Raw genomic sequence first — 20,319 nt, 5'->3', positions numbered from 1 at the left:
ATTAAAAAAAAAAAGAATAAATATGCCCGACATCCCGACATGGCTTTGAAGTCTACACATTCTTCTTTCAATTTGTTCCACAAGAATAATGTGAAATTCTAGCTAGAATTATTGATCCTCGAGGCTGTGCGTTTGAGTAACAAACGCAATGATTTCGCTATAAAGTACCTACATTTATAGTTATATTTGTTCGGCATACAATTCATTTTATTCCAGAATATTTCGAACCCCAATAAGTGTATGTATTAAGCCCGTCTTTCTCGTAATTTATATGTTTGAGGTGAACTGAGCATAACATAAATTTATGTAAATATAGAGACATATATTCAGCCGAACCATAACTCGAAATGTGTGTGTTTACCGAGCACAGGGGTGTAACTTAGAACAATTTTTATTGTCCGCTGCTTAGAACATTTTTGATTTTTGTACCAGCCCTGTTGAATGTCGTTCAAAAACATCGAATCGTTTTTTAATTTTCTGAATGTTATAGTTTTCGGCAACAACGATTTTCTGTTATAGTAACTTTTAATTGTCTTCGGCAATTGCCTAACATCGATGGTATTTTACGACAATTTTTATGGTAAAGTGGTACACCCGTGGTACCGAGTAACATTAGGCTATAAAGAATTTTGCAAATAAAATTGGCAAAAATGTAACGTTGACATCGACACACTGACATCGAGAAGGTTTGCAAAAAAAGAAGAAGAAATAATATCTATGCGATACAGCCACACACTGGGACGTGTGGGACAGAGGGATAGGTCGTTGCCATATATAATAGCTAAACACATATGTACCAATGTGATAGATATAAATCTAGCAGCTGCGTGAATTCAGCTATAGTTTTGTTAGCTGTGAAAATTGGTTTCATTTTGCTCTGTGCTGCAACGGCGTCGATGAATTCGGTATTTGTACACTATTATAAGCGGCGTACAAGTACATCGACAGGGGTGTGTGACAATGACATACAATTTTCGAGGATCAATGTTGAGCTCAAATGGATTTATTATGTTTGTGCATTAGTATGAGTTGGAATCGTGTAATGGGAAAAAATTACATTTTATGTGTGTATGGTGTGTGTGTGTGTGTATTTTCCGTGTTATAATTTTGGCTAGTAACATGTTGTGGTATTACGGTTGTGGAATTATGAAAACTCTAGCCAAGATTTATTGCACAGTACACCAGTCATGAGAGCCGCCAACTTTCAGCCGCCAAAAAACGGCGGCTAAGGGCTAAAACTGCCGCCGCCGCCGCCGAGGTTTTAAGAAGGCTAGACACGGCTAGCCGCCGTCGGCCGCCGCCAGATGGTTAGGTCGGCTGACTCGGCGGCTAAAGGAAATTATAAGTAATAAGAATGGTATTTTTTCTTCATAAATATTAAACACCAAATATCAACTACCATACCAAATAAGTAGTTGATTTAAAAAAGATAATCTTTTTTATTTACCTGTTGTTGATTATGATCATAATAATATTGCATCATAAACTTTTGAAAAAAGCGCTAAAATTTGTGAAGAAAACGGAAAGCAAAAATGCAAATTGCGATGCCGTCACTTAAAACCTTACCCGTACGCTGCAATCTTCTGCCTATTGTATTGTAACAGTATAATTTTTTAATTGTTAAAATCAATCGGTATCGGTATCTAATTGTATGTGTGTCATATGTGTTTCATCTTTGATTTGGTTGTTAATAAAAAATGAGTTTCGCTCTTCAGTTTGGTGTCGTTAAAAGTGTTTAAATTTAAACAAATTGAATCGAATTTAAAAAAAAAGGATTTTCGATGATTTAGTGCCCTGTAGTGCCCTAAAAACATTTACGAATTGGAGTCAGACATTCGAAAAATTGAAACGATAATTTTAAAAAGTGAAGACAAAGACTTAGTTCGGTTGTGTAATCAATTGAAAATCAAACTTTGTGGTAGAAGAGATTTTTTCCAAATTCAATACGCAAATATTCAGTACAATATCCGAAATCATAGAAAGGATAAATTTGAAGAGTATAACATCGAAAAATTTTGAATTCCTCGAAGTCCTTTGTCGTGCTTATTATTTCAAGGTCAGTGAATAATTGTTCGAAACAAAAAATTGCTTTTTCAGTGGTCAGTGTATAAAAAATAATTTTCACTTTGACATTTAAAGGAAAGTTTGAAGCATTCACTATGGCTACTTCGGATGAACCTGAGAATTTTGTTTACGACGAAAAACTGTCCGTAACAGTGTGCAATGTTAAAGAAGGTGAAAATGCGTCGATTAAGAATTACTTTGGGTTCCTGATCCGATCAGCCGCCGCCAGCCGACTTTTTCACCGGCGGCTACTCCTGGACGCCGCCAGACTTTTACTAACGGCTTAGCCTGTATAGCCGCCAGCCGCCAGTCTTTTTTAGTTCGGCGGACGCCGCCGACGATTTTTTGTCGGCTCTCATGACTGCAGTACACCGTGTGTCACATGATTTTTTGATGAGTCATAAATTTTCTCTGAACTTTCCATGCTTTGTTTAAGGAAAATTTAATTTGTTTGATGTTCTAGCATTAATTGAGTGGAAGGATTTTAAGCAGCTACATTATAGCATTTGTACAGAACTTGTTGCTAGAAGTCACAGTTTTAAATCAACTATGAGAGATGCAAATTGGGTAAATCACATGAGAAATAAAAAAAAGTGGAGGAGATCGGTGTCAACCTAAGCGAATACCGTTTACCGGTTTTTGGGCAAAAACTTTTACTCTCTAATTGTGTACAGTTATGGAATTGAGAAAATTAAATTGGAAAGTACAGCATCTAATTAGAGATAAGCAAGTCGAAAAACAGAAACACGGAAAAATTGTTTCGGGCTAAGATAAGAATATTTACGAATTACTGCTCGTACACATAGCGACGTAAGTGAGTTTGATAATCAAGCAGTCTCTCTAGTATCTTTCATATCTGAGATATAACAGAAAATCGAACATGACGTTTGGCTTGGGTAGACTGTGACATAAACAGATCAGATAGATATATGTGTCAGTTGGTATCGAAAGTAGGTCTATTCCATCTGTCAAAGTGACGTTTGAAACGTCAAACAAATTTTTTTATAAAAAGTCGTCACAAAATCGGTAATTTTACTTAATTCTGTTCCACTAATAGAATGCGTACAGTAATGTCCGGTGAAGCTCACTATGAAAATTTTGACAGGTCTACCCATATAAATTGTAGAAGGAAACTTAACGACTTTGTGACGACTTTACATACAAAATTTTGTTTGACGTTTCAAACGTCACTTTGACAGGTGGAATAGACCGGCTTCATATTATTATACCAGTTACAGTGTGGCTTAAAACTAGTTTCTGACACCACTTCAGGTATTAATTTAATCAACAGGTCTCGACTGGCCGTACTGGGTACTTCTAACTTCACGTATGTCTATAAGATAGTATGTAAAACCACACCCATTACACCATTCCAATCAAGACAAACTTTCCGTAATTATGCAATCTAACTGCAAATTTGAAATTGTACGCAGATTGCCTAAACAAATGAATAACTTCTTATCGTGATTATCACACTGAAAATAAACATGAAAGAAATAAACATTTAATATCTCTCTACTCATGAGAAAAATGATGTTCGTTTCAATGTAAATAGAAAAACACTCCGACCATATATTTCAAGTGTGGAACGAAGCCATCAGTAAAGAACAAACAAATGATAAATGAAATTAATTGCTCGAATATCAAATTAATAAACATTCCAATTCAGCAAAACTGAATGAATATATATAGGCATGTGTTGGACTGTTAACGACGACGAGGATAAAAGATTAAAAATATTGATGTAGCGAAAACGTATTGATGCAGATAAGAGAAAAAAAATTCTGCAGTGGCAGGACAATTCATTCATGAGTACGGTTGTACATTTTAGGTGACTGTTTTCTCAATTTTCCTCTGACAGACCGTTTAACCTTTTTCACATGTCGGATTTCGAAATAAATCGGCATCCTGGTTACCGGCAAATCGAGCTAATCAGCGGGAAATATACGACTGGGAAATCAGTTTTGATGTTCGGTTACCGTGAATAAAACATTCTTTCCATGCCCATGTCTAGTCATAAGTCAAGTATACAACCAGCCGGTGAAATGCAATTTTACCACAAAAATGAATGGGCTATCTGTCAAAATTTTCAGTTCGTGTGGAAGAATGTATGAGAATTTCATTTAAACGACTGCGTGAATACTCGACTTTAATTAGTAAAAGGTGTGCTAAAACGAATGAGATTAAGTAAATGTTACATCCACCTCTTCAAAATGTTTAGATCACAGTGACAGACTCGATAACTTATCATGGTGATATTGTTGCCGTCTCTGAGACGCCTTACTCCGCTTATTCACGAGAAAACAGTTGGAACCATACGCACCGACAAACGACCACAACCCACAACAATTAAAATTTTGTAAAAAAATAAAAAAAATCACGAGGAAGATTTGATTGACTGATAACACCATTTAACTGTACGATTTCCTCTATTTTTAAATTAAAAGCAGAACAAAACCCAATTACCATCACGTTGACAAACAACCATCGAATCCGATCGAATCCATCAAATTCTTAACCTTACTTTCTTACGCTAAAACAAATTTCAACAAAATAATGGAACCTCTCAATTGAAACAATTTAAAAAAATGCAATTCTTATTGGTAACGGAAGTATTAGGTTCTTTTTTGCGAATCTCCATACACAACGAGTTTTTATGTGACATTGAGATTGATACAAAACTTTGTGCAATACGACCTATACATATAGATCCTGAAAACGCAGTGTGCAGACGAAGCTCTATATACGTATACGAAGAAGAAAAAAAAAAAACCTAAAAAATCTTGCAGTTTATTTATGAAGGAAGCAACAATATCTTCATTATTCGCTTCTAGAATCGTAATTTGAACAGAAATTGTAATCAATTTGACTTAAATCGCTGTAAAAATCATGTATTTTGTAAGAAACCGGTAGCGAATAATCACATTTTGCGACTCTTTGTGTTCGGTTCCATTTCGACGCATCAGACAATGAACAAACGAAAAACTTTGAGAGAACTTACCGGCTTTCGATTAGCGATAATAATCCTCTTTGATTGTGAAAATGTATTCACTTTAATTGTGATTTTCCTTTATATTTTTTGTTATTCAATTGGAATATTTTAATCAACAAAATTCACTTTTAAAATTTGGTTAACCGCAAAAGGACTCTACTACACACAAGTTACACATACAGAATGAATGAGTGACAGTAATGGCAGTTGTGTTGTTGCGCTCGCAAACATTACCGATTTATAGCGGTAATATTGTAGCAGTTTTTGCTGTCGCGGTTGGTAGAATCGAGAAAACAAAGCCATCTATGTTTCTAAGCCACGGTGGACGGTGCAGTGTCATACAATCTGAAACGTTGTTTAATCGTTTGATGATGAACAGACCATACTGGAATTGGTTTTTTATCTGAATACGTTATACTACGATGGAGTTTTATACATTTGTGAAAAATTCAGAATTAAAAACTATCTATAATTTTGACAGTGTGATAAATCGACGATCTGAACTTGGAACAAACCTATCGCAAATAATTTAGTACATTGTGGCCCAATGATTGTGCTGTGATTTCCGAACTATGGTACAGTTTCAGTTTTCAATAAACACTTCTAATAAAATGCAGCGACCACATTTTCTGCAAAACTACCCCAGCGAATGAATGGCGTTTGACGTCCTAATATAAGCAGATATATGTTAAGTTTGTACACATGCGCTGAATACGAATTATACGAATTCTCTCCCATAGGTGCCAGTTGTCAATCACATGTTCTTTCTGTGCCAGCTGTCATTTACATGTTCTTTCTATCTCACCGCATGTGTACCAACTTAATATTGCTCTGAATTTAAGTCATTGGAAATAAATTCACTCTGATAACATTCACAAAAAATAGAGCAATGTAAATGTAACAGAATGATAAAATTTACATTACATTTAAGATTTAGCTCCAAACAGCATTTCCCTGTAAAATGTAATTCGTTTTTCTTCCGTTTTTAGTTAAATGTAAAATAATTTGTTCACAATCGAAGTCAGTTGGGCAAGTAATGCCATTCAGGTTGACTGTGGTTTACTTCACGACAGAGTAAAACAAACCAGGCAGGAACGGTTCAATTTGGACACTTCTGTTCCTTTTTGGTAGCCTTACTTGCCTTACTTCAAAGTAATTGTCGCTGATATTGTAGCCGGAAGAATAAGCTTTTCAACGATACCAAGCATGCCATACTTTATCCACAGTACTGCTACTGATTCAGTTTTTCAATCGAAGTCACTCTACTCCCTCTACTCGCAAATCAACAGCCCTCGAAAACGAAATTATTAAAGTATTCAGCCAATTCGTTTTGACAACTTTTTTTTATATAAATTTTTTAAGTTTTTAAGTAGTTTCGTTAAAATAAATAAAAAATACTAGAAATTTTATTTGCTTCATCTGTTTCGAAAGTTTTTAAAATTGAGGCTGCATTGTTTCTTTGAATTTCAATTGAAAAAACTGTTAAATCAGGAAATTTGTAGACCATTTTTCTCCAGTTTTTTCTTTTAATAAATTTCCGAGTTTGTTTATAAAAATCCTTGTCTCTTCACCCATCGGACCAAATGTCTCAAATGCAATTTTGAAAACTACCTCAATCAGTATGTGGAATGTGATTAATTGAAAAATCTCGTCAGTGGATGGTTCTTAGGTGTTAAAGACTGTAGACCTAAAGACCCATAGTAACACTTTTCTTTCGACTATTATAAGACATGCTTCAAATATAATTTTTACCATGAAACCTGGATGGCTCATGTGCAAATCTACAAAAATGTAGATCATGTGATCTTCTAGTCTTCTACATTTTTTTCATTTGAACAAAAATTAGCCATGTCACATTTGATATGCTTTGGCATGTATACTACATTTCATAGCAGTTTCAAAAAAACCGCCATTTCCGTGTATGTCTACGATGTCTACACCGTTTACCAGGTTTACCACCAGTTTACACACATCTGCTGTCAAGTTCGCTCAATTAGTTTTTCAGAAAAAATGAAAGAAGAACAAAATAAATATGAACGTCGCGTAGTGGAATAAAAAAAAAACAGAGTCAAATATTATATTTAGTTAATGGTGTTACAAATTGTGTATTTATATCGTTAGAAAATTATTGAATTGTTTCGATCGTTAGTTAATTTTGATCGAAATATAAATTGTGCTATTGTTATTCTTTTTGTGTAGAAAATTAATTGAAATTGTTTATAAATGTGTGCTTGAGGAGCTTAAGTATTACAACACTATTACAGTAAATTTGCAAGGAATTCGACTTTACAACAAAGTATGGAACTGGAAAATCGTTTGGTGAATTTTTTTTACCGTAATTTTTTTCGTGTTCATTTCTCGGCTGTTCACCTTTATTCCGAAACCCTTTATGTGTTTCTGTGACCTGTTTTGTCGAAAAAGAAAATAGTATCTTCTAGCGTACAACTCTAATCGATTTGCCAATTTATTTTTCCTTTTAAAGTTACATGGAAACTATTCGTCCGTGACGTGCTCAACTATTTAGTTGTCTTCATTTTAAGTGTTGATAATCTTTAATTGAGTCATTTCATTAAACAAAACGACAACACCATTCCATTTATTTATTATGAGTCGACCAAATGTTTCAGCATTTAATTTTATTGTTTGTTATCTTCGGTTGAAAATTTCCAGCCCGAAAAGTCAATTGTTACCGCACGTACTGTTTATATCATTTTATCGGAGGGATATATGGGGAGGATGAAGTTCGTTGATCACAACATTTTTAAGTGACGAAATTTCCTTATAAACTAACCAATTTTTCGTCATTATAAAAACATTCGAATCAATCACCCGCAAAGTATGATAACAGTTCGATAAGCTGATGGCCTGTCTGCTCTGCAAAGTTATTATGAAACAAAGTTCAGATTTTTCAATAACTTCGAATATTAGAATCATTACTACTTTCATTCCATCAGGGTTTTCTTCTTTGCGAACTTCTTTCTGCACATAAATTTGATGAAGATTATAAAGGGCAGATGATGAGCGGCAAACTGAAGTTTCATCTGTTTAAGAGCACTCACCCGTTGGCAATTTTCTAGCCTATATTTGTGCGCAAAATATTCGTTTTTTGATGATTTCTCTGAACCAAAATCTTTTTTTGAAAAAGTAAAACCATTAAAGCATGCAAAAATTTGAATTTGTGAATTTGTGGCAGGGGTTTTGTTTCTAATAGGAGCCACATAAAATCGGTAACTCATTTTCTTACTTTGTTTTTTTTTTTTCAGATGACAAAATGCACGTAATACAGCTGTATCATCATAGTTTAGAAAGCTCACAACAAATTTGAACAACTGTATACTGACGACGACGAAATAAAAAAAAAGTAAGTTTCACGTATGAAATTGATGTGGCGATAATTAGAAGCGATAATTACAATTGCAAATTGAATCTGTGAAAAATGCGAAACTTTTGAAAATCCTGGAGAATTTCTTAGTCTACATTGTGACTAGTCTCATTCATCATCTGAATCATCATTACTGACGGCAGATACATTTTCAGAAGGGTAAACGAAACTCTTCCCATTTCGAAAAAGATTCCAAGTTTACGATTGAGTTTTGCAACTGAGAACTGATCCCACGTCAATCACACGTCGTCGCACAGTCGCACCGATTGTTCGTTTTTAACACACTCGTCAAGACATTTTATCACTTTTCCAATTCTATTTCAATGTTATGAAAATGTCATTACTATTACTTAACATCCGATGCATGAGAAGCGGCAGTACACAAAATTGTATTTTGCCAAAAATAAAACTTATAACAAGCGTTCCTATTATGTCATCGTGGTGTTCCTAAATGCGTTATTTTGTGTGTACAACCAAACGTTTTCTGATTCAACGAAAATAGTTTTCGCGTATAGCATTTCGCTACGCGTAATCGTAGTTCGTCTCTGAAGAAAGTGAAACATCAAGGGCATGTTCCTTTTTTTTTTGATTCGTTTAATTCAAATACGCTAATTTTCATTCATTGATTGTATCTGTGCTGCGCGGCTAAGTTTGATAATATATTTGTGGTAGTATATGTGATTCCATCGACGTTATGAATGTAAAGTTCGTTGTGTCGCTTGATAAAATGTAAATTAGCTATCGATTTCATATAATTCGCATTCCAGTTAATTGAATAGAACAAATGCAATAAAGGGTTGGATTCGCTTATGCTGAAAACAAACGAGGCATTCAAAACATGTTTTGGTCCTTGTTTTCATGACGAAATTGTCGCAACTGTCAAATAAAGATAGAAATTTCTCTATCGAAAATTGCGATTGCTGCATCTGTCAATGAAAACTAGGACCAAAACACGTTTTCAATGCCTCGTTTGTTTTGAGCATAATGTTTCCGCTGTTTACGTAAGTCGCGATAGCCTTTTTTTTATCTAAAATCGTTTTTCTTATCAACGAAAAGAAAAGCTTAGTTTGTGAATAGACACAGACAGTTTTCGCTGTATGCATCTATGTACCTATGAATCGACACCACACGTCCGATTTTTCTGCAAAATTTTATCAATAGAATGGTACTGATTCCTTGGTCAATGATAAGCCATTTGACATATACATTACTGACCTAAACCACAAAGTGCCAAAGACCTTATCTGCTGGAAGAACAGCCACAAAACTCCATCAACAATTAATGTAGCTAACACACATCGACGCCAAATACACCTAATTCAATTTTTGTTTTATTCTCCTGTCAAGTTTGAAACGTTTGAGTTAGGTCTCTCTCGCGAGTCGCTATGTGTAGCCCAATTTAATCAATTGAGGCATCCTAGCGCACGATCGACTGCATATAAATACGTTTTGCATCTTGTGACTCACATTTAAATTTAGAAAAATTAAGAGAACAACAACATTGATGGTTCGCAGAACTTATGCCTAATAAAAAAGCGAAACCAAATGAACCTAGATTTACGACGCCGTTCGACGGAACAGAACAAGCGTTTTACTTATGTACACGTCGTACACGGTGTACACACAAATTGGCTACATCAAACGCATTGTTATCTAACTTCATAATCTAAAATCAAACGAAACGAACGCTTCGGTGCCAATAATTAAAAATACATTTTTTCGGCTTATTGCAGTGTTGTGTGTACTGCATTAGAAGCGCAACAAACGCTTTACAAACGTATCCATTGTTTTTCAACTTAAATTAAAAATAATTGTCTTTGGAAGAAAAATGTAATCGGAATGGATTAAGTGGGATTCAGTGAAGTTTTGTGTTTCTTCCAACCATGCAATTGTTCTTTTTCGTAAAGTTCTTCGATGTTGGATTGATTAAAGGGAGCATTTTCAAATATGTGAGTGAAGTTTAGATTGGTGCCAATGATGTCACCTTGATAAAATTCTAATTAAATGTTTAATGTGAAGTAATTGGATATTCCAACCGGGGACACAGAGAGTTTTTAGTTTGTCAAGAAATCTGGACAATTTAATAAACCACTGACTTCAATAGAGACAGGATCTTCTTAATCAAAATGTTATGGCTAAAGTAATAGTCTTCGTTGTTTTTGGTCTCACGCTGGATATGTTCCAAGATCCACAAAAACGTTGTTGGTAAGATCCCATTTCTCTTACTGTTCCCAAGTTAAGGGGAGATCGGGAGTTTCAGCGAAGACTATTCCGGAAAAAGCATTTAAGGGCTGCATTAGGTTTATCTATCGCTTGGGACGGTACCACTCTACATCAGTGTTTACTAACGAGTTTCTGGAATGTGATTTATTTTCCTACCAGGCGTGCTTATGTAAAAGACGCTGTTGCTGAAAGAATTACTCCAACTTCTATTGCAAAAACATTCAATCTTATTGTGCCGAAAGCCAAGTGGGGATATTCTGTCGCTGTCGTTCTTCGCCGGTGTTGTCACAACTGTTAATGTGAAAGAGTCTTTATTCCAATTCATTCTACATAGCACAGTAATTACAGAACAGAAAAATGAAAGAAAGAAGAAAAGAAAAATAATCAATGCAGATGGTAAACCTCGTCCAGTGCGGCACTCTACGGAATGGAAGCGTTGACAGACATTGCATTTCCCCGCTGGATAGCCATGGAAATTCTTTGAAACAAGTAATTTCTCGCCTTCGCCTCACCTGTCAGTCTAATCATGTATGAGCCAATGTTGTTGAGTAAATTGATAGCTTCCTTCGACTCCGACGGCGACGAAATGGTAATTTGCCTTTATCAACGAGTATTTGGAGTGCTTTCGAGCGACGGCTCTTTCTGAGGCCATTCCTGGCGTTTTGATTCTGCCAGACATGTTAGAAACGGTCAGTGAATCCGCACAGGTCGCATCCCAAACGAGTGATTTACCTCTCGTCCAGGCGGTATACGTAATGCCATCAGGCCTTTTTCGGTCGTCTCGATATAATCCAGTTGGCTCAAGCAAGGATGGCATGTTGATTGTTTCCAAACCTTGATGTAATATTCGGTTCAACTCGGCATAGCGGAAGTATTTTCCCGGATTCTTTTTACAATGAAGGGCATGCCTACCCAATTCGTCCACAGCTTTGCCGCACACACATTCGAGCGGATAACAAATTTTTGATCCGAGACGAAGGCCAATACATATTCGCATCACATCATTATTCAGAAAAGTGTCAATATTCGGGCTAGGAATAACATTCAGCGAGGCTCCTGCATTTGGTTTTGAAACAGGTCAAAACGAAACTGTTCAACTTCGGTTGTGAATGTTTGCTGTGATATCAATCGGTTGACATTGATTCGGTCCCAAGCAAATTGTGACTTCAAAACTTCGGGCTTGAGTTCGTTGTTGACTTCATTCCACTTGTTCAATGCTTCCATCAAGTATGGGATATTTGACTCGTAGTCCTGAATATAGGTTGGTGTAGACACCATACACTGAGGATAGGAACGCTGGGAGAGATATGTCTGTGAACGAACGAATACCTAAACTTCCAAAGTTCACTGGTAAGGTTGACTGAATCCATTGTGTTTCGGTCAGCTGCACGTTGATTATTCAATCTATATTCTGTTGTAATGTTGTAATTGAACTTGACTACTGTATCTTAATTATGTTATCTACTCGAAAATATGTAATATAAAAGGCTGTAGGGATAAAATTAGATTCAAAACTGACTGACAAATAGACAACAACAAACATTCCCAAAGTGAAACTAAATAAAGAAATGTACAACACCGATTATAAGTAATTAATTGAACATATAGCATAACAAGACGATTACCGTCTAATACATATACCGATAACACGACAAGAACATTTCCGATTCAATAAACAAATCGACCTAGAATATTGAATTACATCAATACAGGTGGTTATGGCGTTTTATGATCTCGAATTTCAACAACAAATGAAACTTGTTTGCTCAACAAATTTACAAAATTTTCTTCAGAAAAGAATTGCTTAACAATCCGATGATAGTGATAAAGTGTGTGCCTGGTTAGATGGTTGCTCGCATAACAAAACGATATTCAAAACAACGCAACATTTTGGTTTGTCAATAAGACACCAATGCAAATCGGATTGCAACAAAGGACTTCAGTTGGAAATTTGGAAATATTTTTTTTCCCCAAATTATGTTGCTCACACCTGGAAAAGGATAATGTGATCTACCTGACGTGAGGTATTGCTTCACCGAAAAATTTGAAACTCATTATGTTCCATCGTTTAATACGGTAACTTGAAATTACTCAGACGCATACTGTTTCTTCAAGCACTGACACACGTTGGCGTTGTTGTTGGAATATCGAAACGAAAATAGTAAATAAAAATAAAAGAGACATCTTCCTGTTACAAAAAGTCGTTTACATGGTGCATACCGTCAGTCGTATTTTGATTATTAAGTAGAACGTATCAAACTAACAAAAACACAAAAAAGCCAACCAGAACGGTTTGTGTGAAACATAACACAATAACTGCACTACATCTCGTGAGTAATTATTCTATTAATAAGTAAAAGGGAATCGTTTTGATGTCAGTTGCGATTCGAAAATGAGTTTATTGGCGCAGTTCCTAGAACATACAATTCGCATTTTCACTTCCATTCATGTTTGTCTCTTCCTTGTTACAGGAACAACACAGACGACCGATGTTGTCTCCAACTAGATGTGGCACCCAAAAGCCGTTGAGTCCATTGACTCAAACCACTTTGGAAAAGCATTTACCAGGACTACCGTCCAGACGTTTCCTACAACAAAATAAAGTGCAAAAATGCGACGTTGGATGCGTTACTGGTAAGTTTTGTTTCATATGTAGAAAGTCGATTTTTCAATTTTGAATTCAGTTTAATTTTAAGAACGTACGGATCTTATCTTAGAGATTAACAATTAATTTGATTATTTTTGTTACGTTCGGTATTAGACATTATCAATATAGAAACACGAAGAGCTTAATTACAAGTTTATCAAAATGGACTGAACGAAAAGCTGACTATTTTTGTTGCTGCTTATCGTCTGTTATTAATCATATACAAACTTATGGCTATTTAATAGCAAATTTTTTATAAAAATGTTTTCCGGCTACTCCCTATTCAGGCCGTTAATTTGCATAGTTTCTTGAATAGTAGAATCGAACCAATTTACACGATAGGCTCAAATGTGTTCTTCACAATGCAGGTGACAAAATAGTCATTTTCTTTCCTCTGCTGAACCTTAGGATCTGAACCTTTGTTGCGAAAAAACGTTGCGTTTAACTCTGGAAAACAGTTGGAAATTGCACACTCGAAATACAATTTCCAACTTTTCTTCCCTCGTTGAACAAATGACTACTTCACTCTACTCACTTCATTTTGCAATCCTCAATCTCACAATACATCAGCATAACATTTGAACGAATACGGTCGGTCATGATTTACAGAAATATATTAACTTTGGGAAATTCCATAACTCTAAATGTAGATACCCCACGTGATGATGAAACTTAGACGAGGAATTGAAGGTGTACGACGTATCTGTGGTATTTACGTATGGATACTAATAAACGACCGATAAATTAATTCAAAACTACCGATAAAAAGTAATAAATGATCGATAGGAAATCCACAAGTACCGATAAAAATATTCAAAACTACCGATTATTTTTTACCGATAAAAAGTACAAGAATACCGATAAGTTGGGAACTTTATCGATCGTTAATCACTTTTTATCGGTAATCTATTATTTTCTATCGATCATTCATTATTTTCCATCGGTAATTTATTATTTTTTAACGGTACTTCCGTTTTTTCTACCGGTAGTTTATTATTCTTAATGACCAAATACCGTTCTGTCTCGCCGGGATTTTTTTTTTGTTTATGGGAAATAGAGATCGCCGCCGAAAAAATACATAAAAAAGACGTCGTCGCCGCCGAAACATTAAAATCGGCTAGCCGATTGCGCCGCCGCCGGTAACCGTAAAACACTGCGCCGCCGACTTGTTTTTTTTTATCGTTTCTGAATCATTTACTTTTCATGTTTCTTTCCGTATCTGCGCCGAATTTTCAAGAATTTTCAGTAATTTTAAGAATTCTGAGGAATTTTTGGGAATTTTACGGAATTTTGATAAGTTTCTAGGAATTTTCATGAATTTGACCGCAAGAAACAAGCGAATGAATTGGTTTCATTGTACGTGTAAGAAATCATCATGATGAAAAAAACGTAATTTATACTTTTTCACGCCGTTAAATGGTTTTCCTCGCCGATGCTTCTTCGATAACACCTCTATTTTTGGTCTACACACCTATGTCGTCCGATCTTCTTGATTTATGTATCAGTAGAGGCGCGTTGGCACAAAAACGAACCCTATTGATATTCATCCCTGTAGCATCTATCACTGAGAAATGAGAGAAAAAAAGGCTTTGGTCCAAGCCTGTGAACATGGAATTTTTGTCACTGCGATAAGTCGACTAGATGTCGTCCGATCTTGGTGATTTATACGTCATCAGACGCGCTTTGGCACAAATACGAACCCCATTGATATTCACCCCTGTAGCATCTATCCCTGAAAAATGAGAGAAAAAAAGGTTTTGGTCCAAAACTCCAAAAAATGAAAATTTTGTCATTGTGATAAGTCCAGTAAATATTGTGCGATCTGTGTCATTTATGTATCAGTAGATGTGTATCAGTATAAGTAGATCACCCCTGTAGGATCTATCGCTGTTTTGGTCCGAAATCCTAACTTTTGTCACTGCAATATGTTCACTGATTCGAGTTATTTATAAATCAGTTCATGTATTTCAGCGCAAACATGTACCCTACTTATAATGATCTCCGTAGGGTAGGTATATGGTTGTTTAGGGCCGAACTATAATAATTAAAATTTTGTCTATTATAAGAAGAGTCAAACATGACTTGCTTACTTCCAATCTCAATGTTATTTCAAAATTATAGATGGGGATAATAATTCTCTATTATTGTGGGATCGTGATTTTTCTGTTTTTTTTTAAATATTTCTTCTTTGCTATAATAATCCAGAGCCGTAAAAGTACATTATTTTCTGGCTCGAATATATTTTATTGAGATAGAAAAAACGGAAGTACCGATAAAAAATAATTAATTACCGATAGAATATAATGAATGATCGATAAAAAATAATAGATTACCGATAAAAAGTGATTAACGATCGATAAAGTTCCCAACTTATCGGTATTTTAGTACTTTTTATCGGTAAAAAATTATCGGTAGTTTTGAATATTTTTATCGGTACTTGTGGATTTCCTATCGATCATTTATTATTTTCTATCGGTACCATATTTATCGGTCATTTATTACTTTTTATCGGTAGTATTGAATTAATTTATCGGTCGAATATAATATCCCTTTACGTATCTGACGTATCTGAAATTGCCTAAATCAACCGTTCACTACGTACAGAACTTTTCATGCTAAGGGCGTAAATTACAAGAAAAATTTCGGTTCAGTGGTGTGTAAATGGTACAGACGACTACAGATGGTTAGATTGGTACAGTTGTTTTCTCGTTCTAATCAACGTAATGCCATTTAGGCTACAATGTGACGTTTTGACACCGCGTAGCACTGCTTCTAGCACGAACACTCATTTTTCGAATGTCAAAAAGCCTCTAAATTTTTAAATATGTATGCGTGAACGTTTGCATGCGTTGTGTGTTTTCATTCACACTCCTATCTTTACGAGAAAATGCAAGGCCTAGTTTGATTGCATCAGCCTCCGAATATTTGTTATGTTCATGCTAGAAGCTGAGCTGTGCACTGCGTGAATTCTTCAGCAGGACATTCCGTCGAAATTTAAGGTTCGTTACCAATCACGCTGTCAAACTTGACAGGGGTTTGCACTTATTTTCTGAGGCTAGCGAAATACACACTACAATGGTGAATGAATTTGACTGTTCCAAATTCCAAAACGATAAGACTGAAAAATCTGACTGGACTGTTGTTACTAACAACTTGTTAGTGCTACTGAAAAACAAAACTCGTAGAAAGAATCAAACAATTTTTGTATCGACTAGCACTGTCCCATGAGCGGTCTTCGCTTCACGATGAATTTTGAAGTTTATAATTTTAGCCTGTGTACCCCACTTTACTATCCTTTGGATCTAAAATTTTTCTGGATCCGCCCCTGCTTATCTTTGAAACCAGCTTAGATATTGATACCCACAACTATAAATTATTGAAAATGTAACTTCGATCTCCATCATATATAGCAGCTACATTGTTGCTACTGAAGTACATTCATAAATCGTGTGCATCTCCAACAAAATCGATTTCAGGATACAAAAGTCGCATAACCCACGGAATCACCCACGTTGTTTTCGGATGGCCTTTTCAACAATAATGCATATTCCATAATTAATTGCTAAAAGGTTTTTTTTTTCACTGTGAAAGCATAATGCATTAATTGAAAATCTCGCCATATATTCGCTGCAAGTGAGCAAAAAATTAAAATTTCGTGATGCGCTAAGTGAAAAAGCAAAAAGTAATCAACTAAGAATAACACTGTATAGCAGGAAAAAAAAAACACACGCATGTACTGGTATACTCGTACCTCTTCGTCTTTTTTCTGTTATTTAGCGTTCGAATGCTTTATTTTCAATTAGTTGAAGAAAAATGTATTAGTTCCAGCTCAATTTTGGAACGTAGCCACAATTGTTGACGTTTTATTAATGTGAATCAATAGCTTAGTATGTGAAAATAGTACAGCGGTAAATGGTGGACAGAAATTCACTCTGTACTATTACAGTTCTGTTTACAACTAGCAAAATAGAGTTAGGGTTTTCCCTGGAGCATAATTAGTAGAATTGCTCTTTCAACTAATTATGAAATGAAACAACACACTTCAAGCATGAGTGGTACTCTAAATAGAGTACTAAAAGAGGACAGTGTATCAAACAAATTGTTGCGCTGTAAAAAAAATTGGAAAACTTTTTTTTATACAAAATAGTATACTCTATACTGTCACTCGGAGCACTGTTGCTTGAAGTGCGTTGAATGAAATGACTGTCTGAAAAAGACCTGAAACATATTCCGACCGGTGTTAACAAATTGAATAAACAAGGATTCGTAATTCAACTATTCGATTTCGTGCAGTGTACCCGGTATATTGCCACTTCTATACATCAATTCCAATTTATTTTGATTTTTGACGATTTTATGCATTGCATTTCGTCTGATGGTACGCTGTACTATTCTGTTTTAAATTTTCTACACACAGCGTCGGGCATTGTGACAAGTAAGAACACTAGGGAATAAGAAATCAACACAAAAAAATTTACGTCAGCAGCCGAAAAGTCATGTGCTTAAGTTATCGGTGATTTTCTGTAATTATAGATTTTATTCTGTTAATTTGTGTGGTTTTTTTCTTCCTCATATGAACGTACGTATGCAAACCGAAGGAAAATGTTATTCGTTTAGGTTTCCGGTCACATCTTTTTTGTTTAGAACCGAACCAAAACAAATCGAAAGCTTTTCTTTCGAAAGTGGTATTGTTATACGGTCGCGTATAAATACATCATTTGTATACGTGATCAACGTAAATAAACAGAATTCTGCTCTCATTCGATAAATTTATTAGAATATCCAAAAATATTCGAAATAAAATCCGCCAAGAAGAAAAAAGAAATTAAAAATAAATTCCAACAACACATTAGCATACAACGCGAATTCGCACAAAAAAAAGCTTCTATTTCAGTTGACAATAATCCTGAGATCTGCTCGCACATATCCGACGGAGTGAAATTATTTTCTTTATTTTTATCACAACTTAACTCTGCAATTGATTAAATTGATTATGCAACACATTTTCTTCTGCTGATTAATTGAGTAAAAAAAAAAATTAGTTTCACATCACCCATAAAAGTGCGAAACGCATGTGTATGTGTGTGTTTATGTTGGGCAATTATTATCCATTGGACTAATTGATGGCATCCGCAATTGATACATCAAAACGTATAAATGGTTGGTTAATGTTATATCACACCGAAATTAATTAAATTATCAATTAATTTTCGGTGTACACGAAAATGAAAGTAATTTTAAATCGTTCCCCAGCAGTGTATCAGATTTGCGTGTGTTTTAAAAGTGTAAATAATTGTGAATGGAGCCAATTACGTTCATAAAATGGCTCATAATGTTGTATTGAACGAAGTGATCCATTTCGAATTCTATCACATTTTCGATAATTTGTCAATGTGTGTCTAACATTTAGCGTTGATGTTTTGACATTTTGGCACAGAATCTATGAAAATCAAGAGAGATTTCGCTTTATTTTCTCATATGATGTGCCATTCTGAAGAATGATTCTTAACCTTGAAATGCAACTGTTTCTCTCGATCTTCAAGCAACAAATATAATAATATTGTGGTGTTAATGTAACGCATTTGACGAAAGACAAAACTTTAAAGTACTTTTCTCCCGAGTTGGAATTATCAGGGATACAGTTATTCAAATCAAAAATAGCAACAGATTAAATCTTCCTTTATGAGTGGTTAAGGACCATATCTATGCATAAATAAAGGTTTTGCACCTTGAGACAATAAGAATGATCAAAACGTAATGAATTTACATTTTCACAAATCAAAAGTTAAATGCAGAGACGGGACATGTCACTTCAAACGGTGGGGTTGAACGAATTTTAAATGAACGTATAAGTTTACTTCCCGGTTTTTTCCCTGCGAACTTCGGCCGTTTCTATACCTTACTGGTAGAATTATTTCATATCATTGTGTCGCTAATGTAACAGCCTGGAGTCTCAGCTTTACAACGATACATCAATGACATTGTCATATAAATAAATCAAGATTCATTTTTCTTATAATTCGCTAATGTTACACGTCCCCTTTCTGCATTTAATTACCAACAGAAGATTGAAAGTATCGACGAAATCTTGTAATATCTAAATAGTGCTAAAGGCCAATAGTCTTAAAAGGCCATTGAAAGACCTTCTTCATTTACGCCTCGTTTTCTCCTGCCAGATACGAAAGCCTTATCCATTTGCAGAACTTTCGAATTGTAGTGACATCATTAATATCGAAACTTAATTTTGTCATTTTTTTGTTTTACAGATTTATGCAGCTCCGAACATCTCCCCGAAGTTGAGATATTTTCACTACTCGAAGAGCAAATACCAAAATATAAACTGAGGGTAGATTCGCTTACGCAATTCACCGGATATGAAAATCAGGTAAACATCATCAATGTAGAAGAGTTCATTCGAATCAGTCATATCTATTATACAAATTTCCACAGGATTGGTTTGTACCTAGTCCAGCATTGCCCATACCTAAGGGTGGATTCGGATTGAACAGAGATCAAATTCGGGAAACGTTGAATTATTTCCGTAAGTAGATATTTCCATTTATTTTTCCTTCCAATCAATATAACTCAGTATGAAATTGGCATAACAAAACGTTGCATAACATCGATACCTAGTCAAAACATTTTATGTATAAAGCGTGCGGCATCTAGTTTCCAAGTGAGTTGAGAAAAAAAAAGAAACATTTTTGTCGATGAAATTGCGATTCCTTAGCAGATGGCAGTGTTCATTACTATCGTTGCTGGCTATGAACATTTGAAAATAATTTAAATCAACTTCGAAGTGTATTGAAGGCACATACGGTTGATAAACAATGAATTGTTTTTCTGTGAATATATGTATCGACAGACTAGCGCAACAAAACGTTATTAATCCGGTAGCAGTGTGTTAACGCATTTGCTTAAGTAATTTCATTGAAATGTATTTCGCAGCTACCATAATGAGTCAACGTGGTTTCGAGATAATAAAGGTTTTATCGGGTCTATAGCCTTTAAT

General features: G+C 35.0%; 2 protein-coding genes across 5 annotated transcripts in view; one reads left to right on the top strand and one right to left on the bottom strand.

The window, feature by feature from the left end:
• LOC119084671 (A-kinase anchor protein 200-like) overlaps positions 1-5,262 on the bottom strand; it is a 76,078-nt gene extending 70,816 nt beyond the window's left edge. The window contains exon 1 of the mRNA XM_037194748.1: positions 5,066-5,262. The gene's annotated coding sequence lies outside the window, so the exon portion shown is untranslated. The remainder of the gene's footprint in view (positions 1-5,065) is intronic.
• Positions 5,263-7,058: 1,796 nt separating this feature from the next.
• Positions 7,059-20,319, top strand: part of LOC119084659 (trafficking kinesin-binding protein milt) — a 43,573-nt gene continuing 30,312 nt past the window's right edge. Inside the window, exons 1-5 of one of the 4 annotated variants that reach the window (XM_037194730.1) lie at positions 7,059-7,352; positions 8,320-8,417; positions 13,132-13,294; positions 19,574-19,692; positions 19,758-19,848. In XM_037194730.1, coding sequence (XP_037050625.1) covers positions 13,150-13,294; positions 19,574-19,692; positions 19,758-19,848 — 355 coding nt within the window. In that variant the 5' untranslated portion in view covers positions 7,059-7,352; positions 8,320-8,417; positions 13,132-13,149. Of the gene's footprint in view, positions 7,376-8,319; positions 8,418-10,223; positions 10,387-13,131; positions 13,295-18,234; positions 18,468-19,573; positions 19,693-19,757; positions 19,849-20,319 lie in introns of those variants that run through there. The other 3 variants (XM_037194731.1, XM_037194728.1, XM_037194732.1) reach the window with 3 other exon arrangements.

Source organism: Bradysia coprophila, unplaced genomic scaffold, assembly GCF_014529535.1.
Source record: "Bradysia coprophila strain Holo2 unplaced genomic scaffold, BU_Bcop_v1 contig_87, whole genome shotgun sequence".
NCBI lineage: Eukaryota > Metazoa > Arthropoda > Insecta > Diptera > Sciaridae > Bradysia > Bradysia coprophila.
This window is presented reverse-complemented; position numbering and strand designations above follow the sequence as displayed.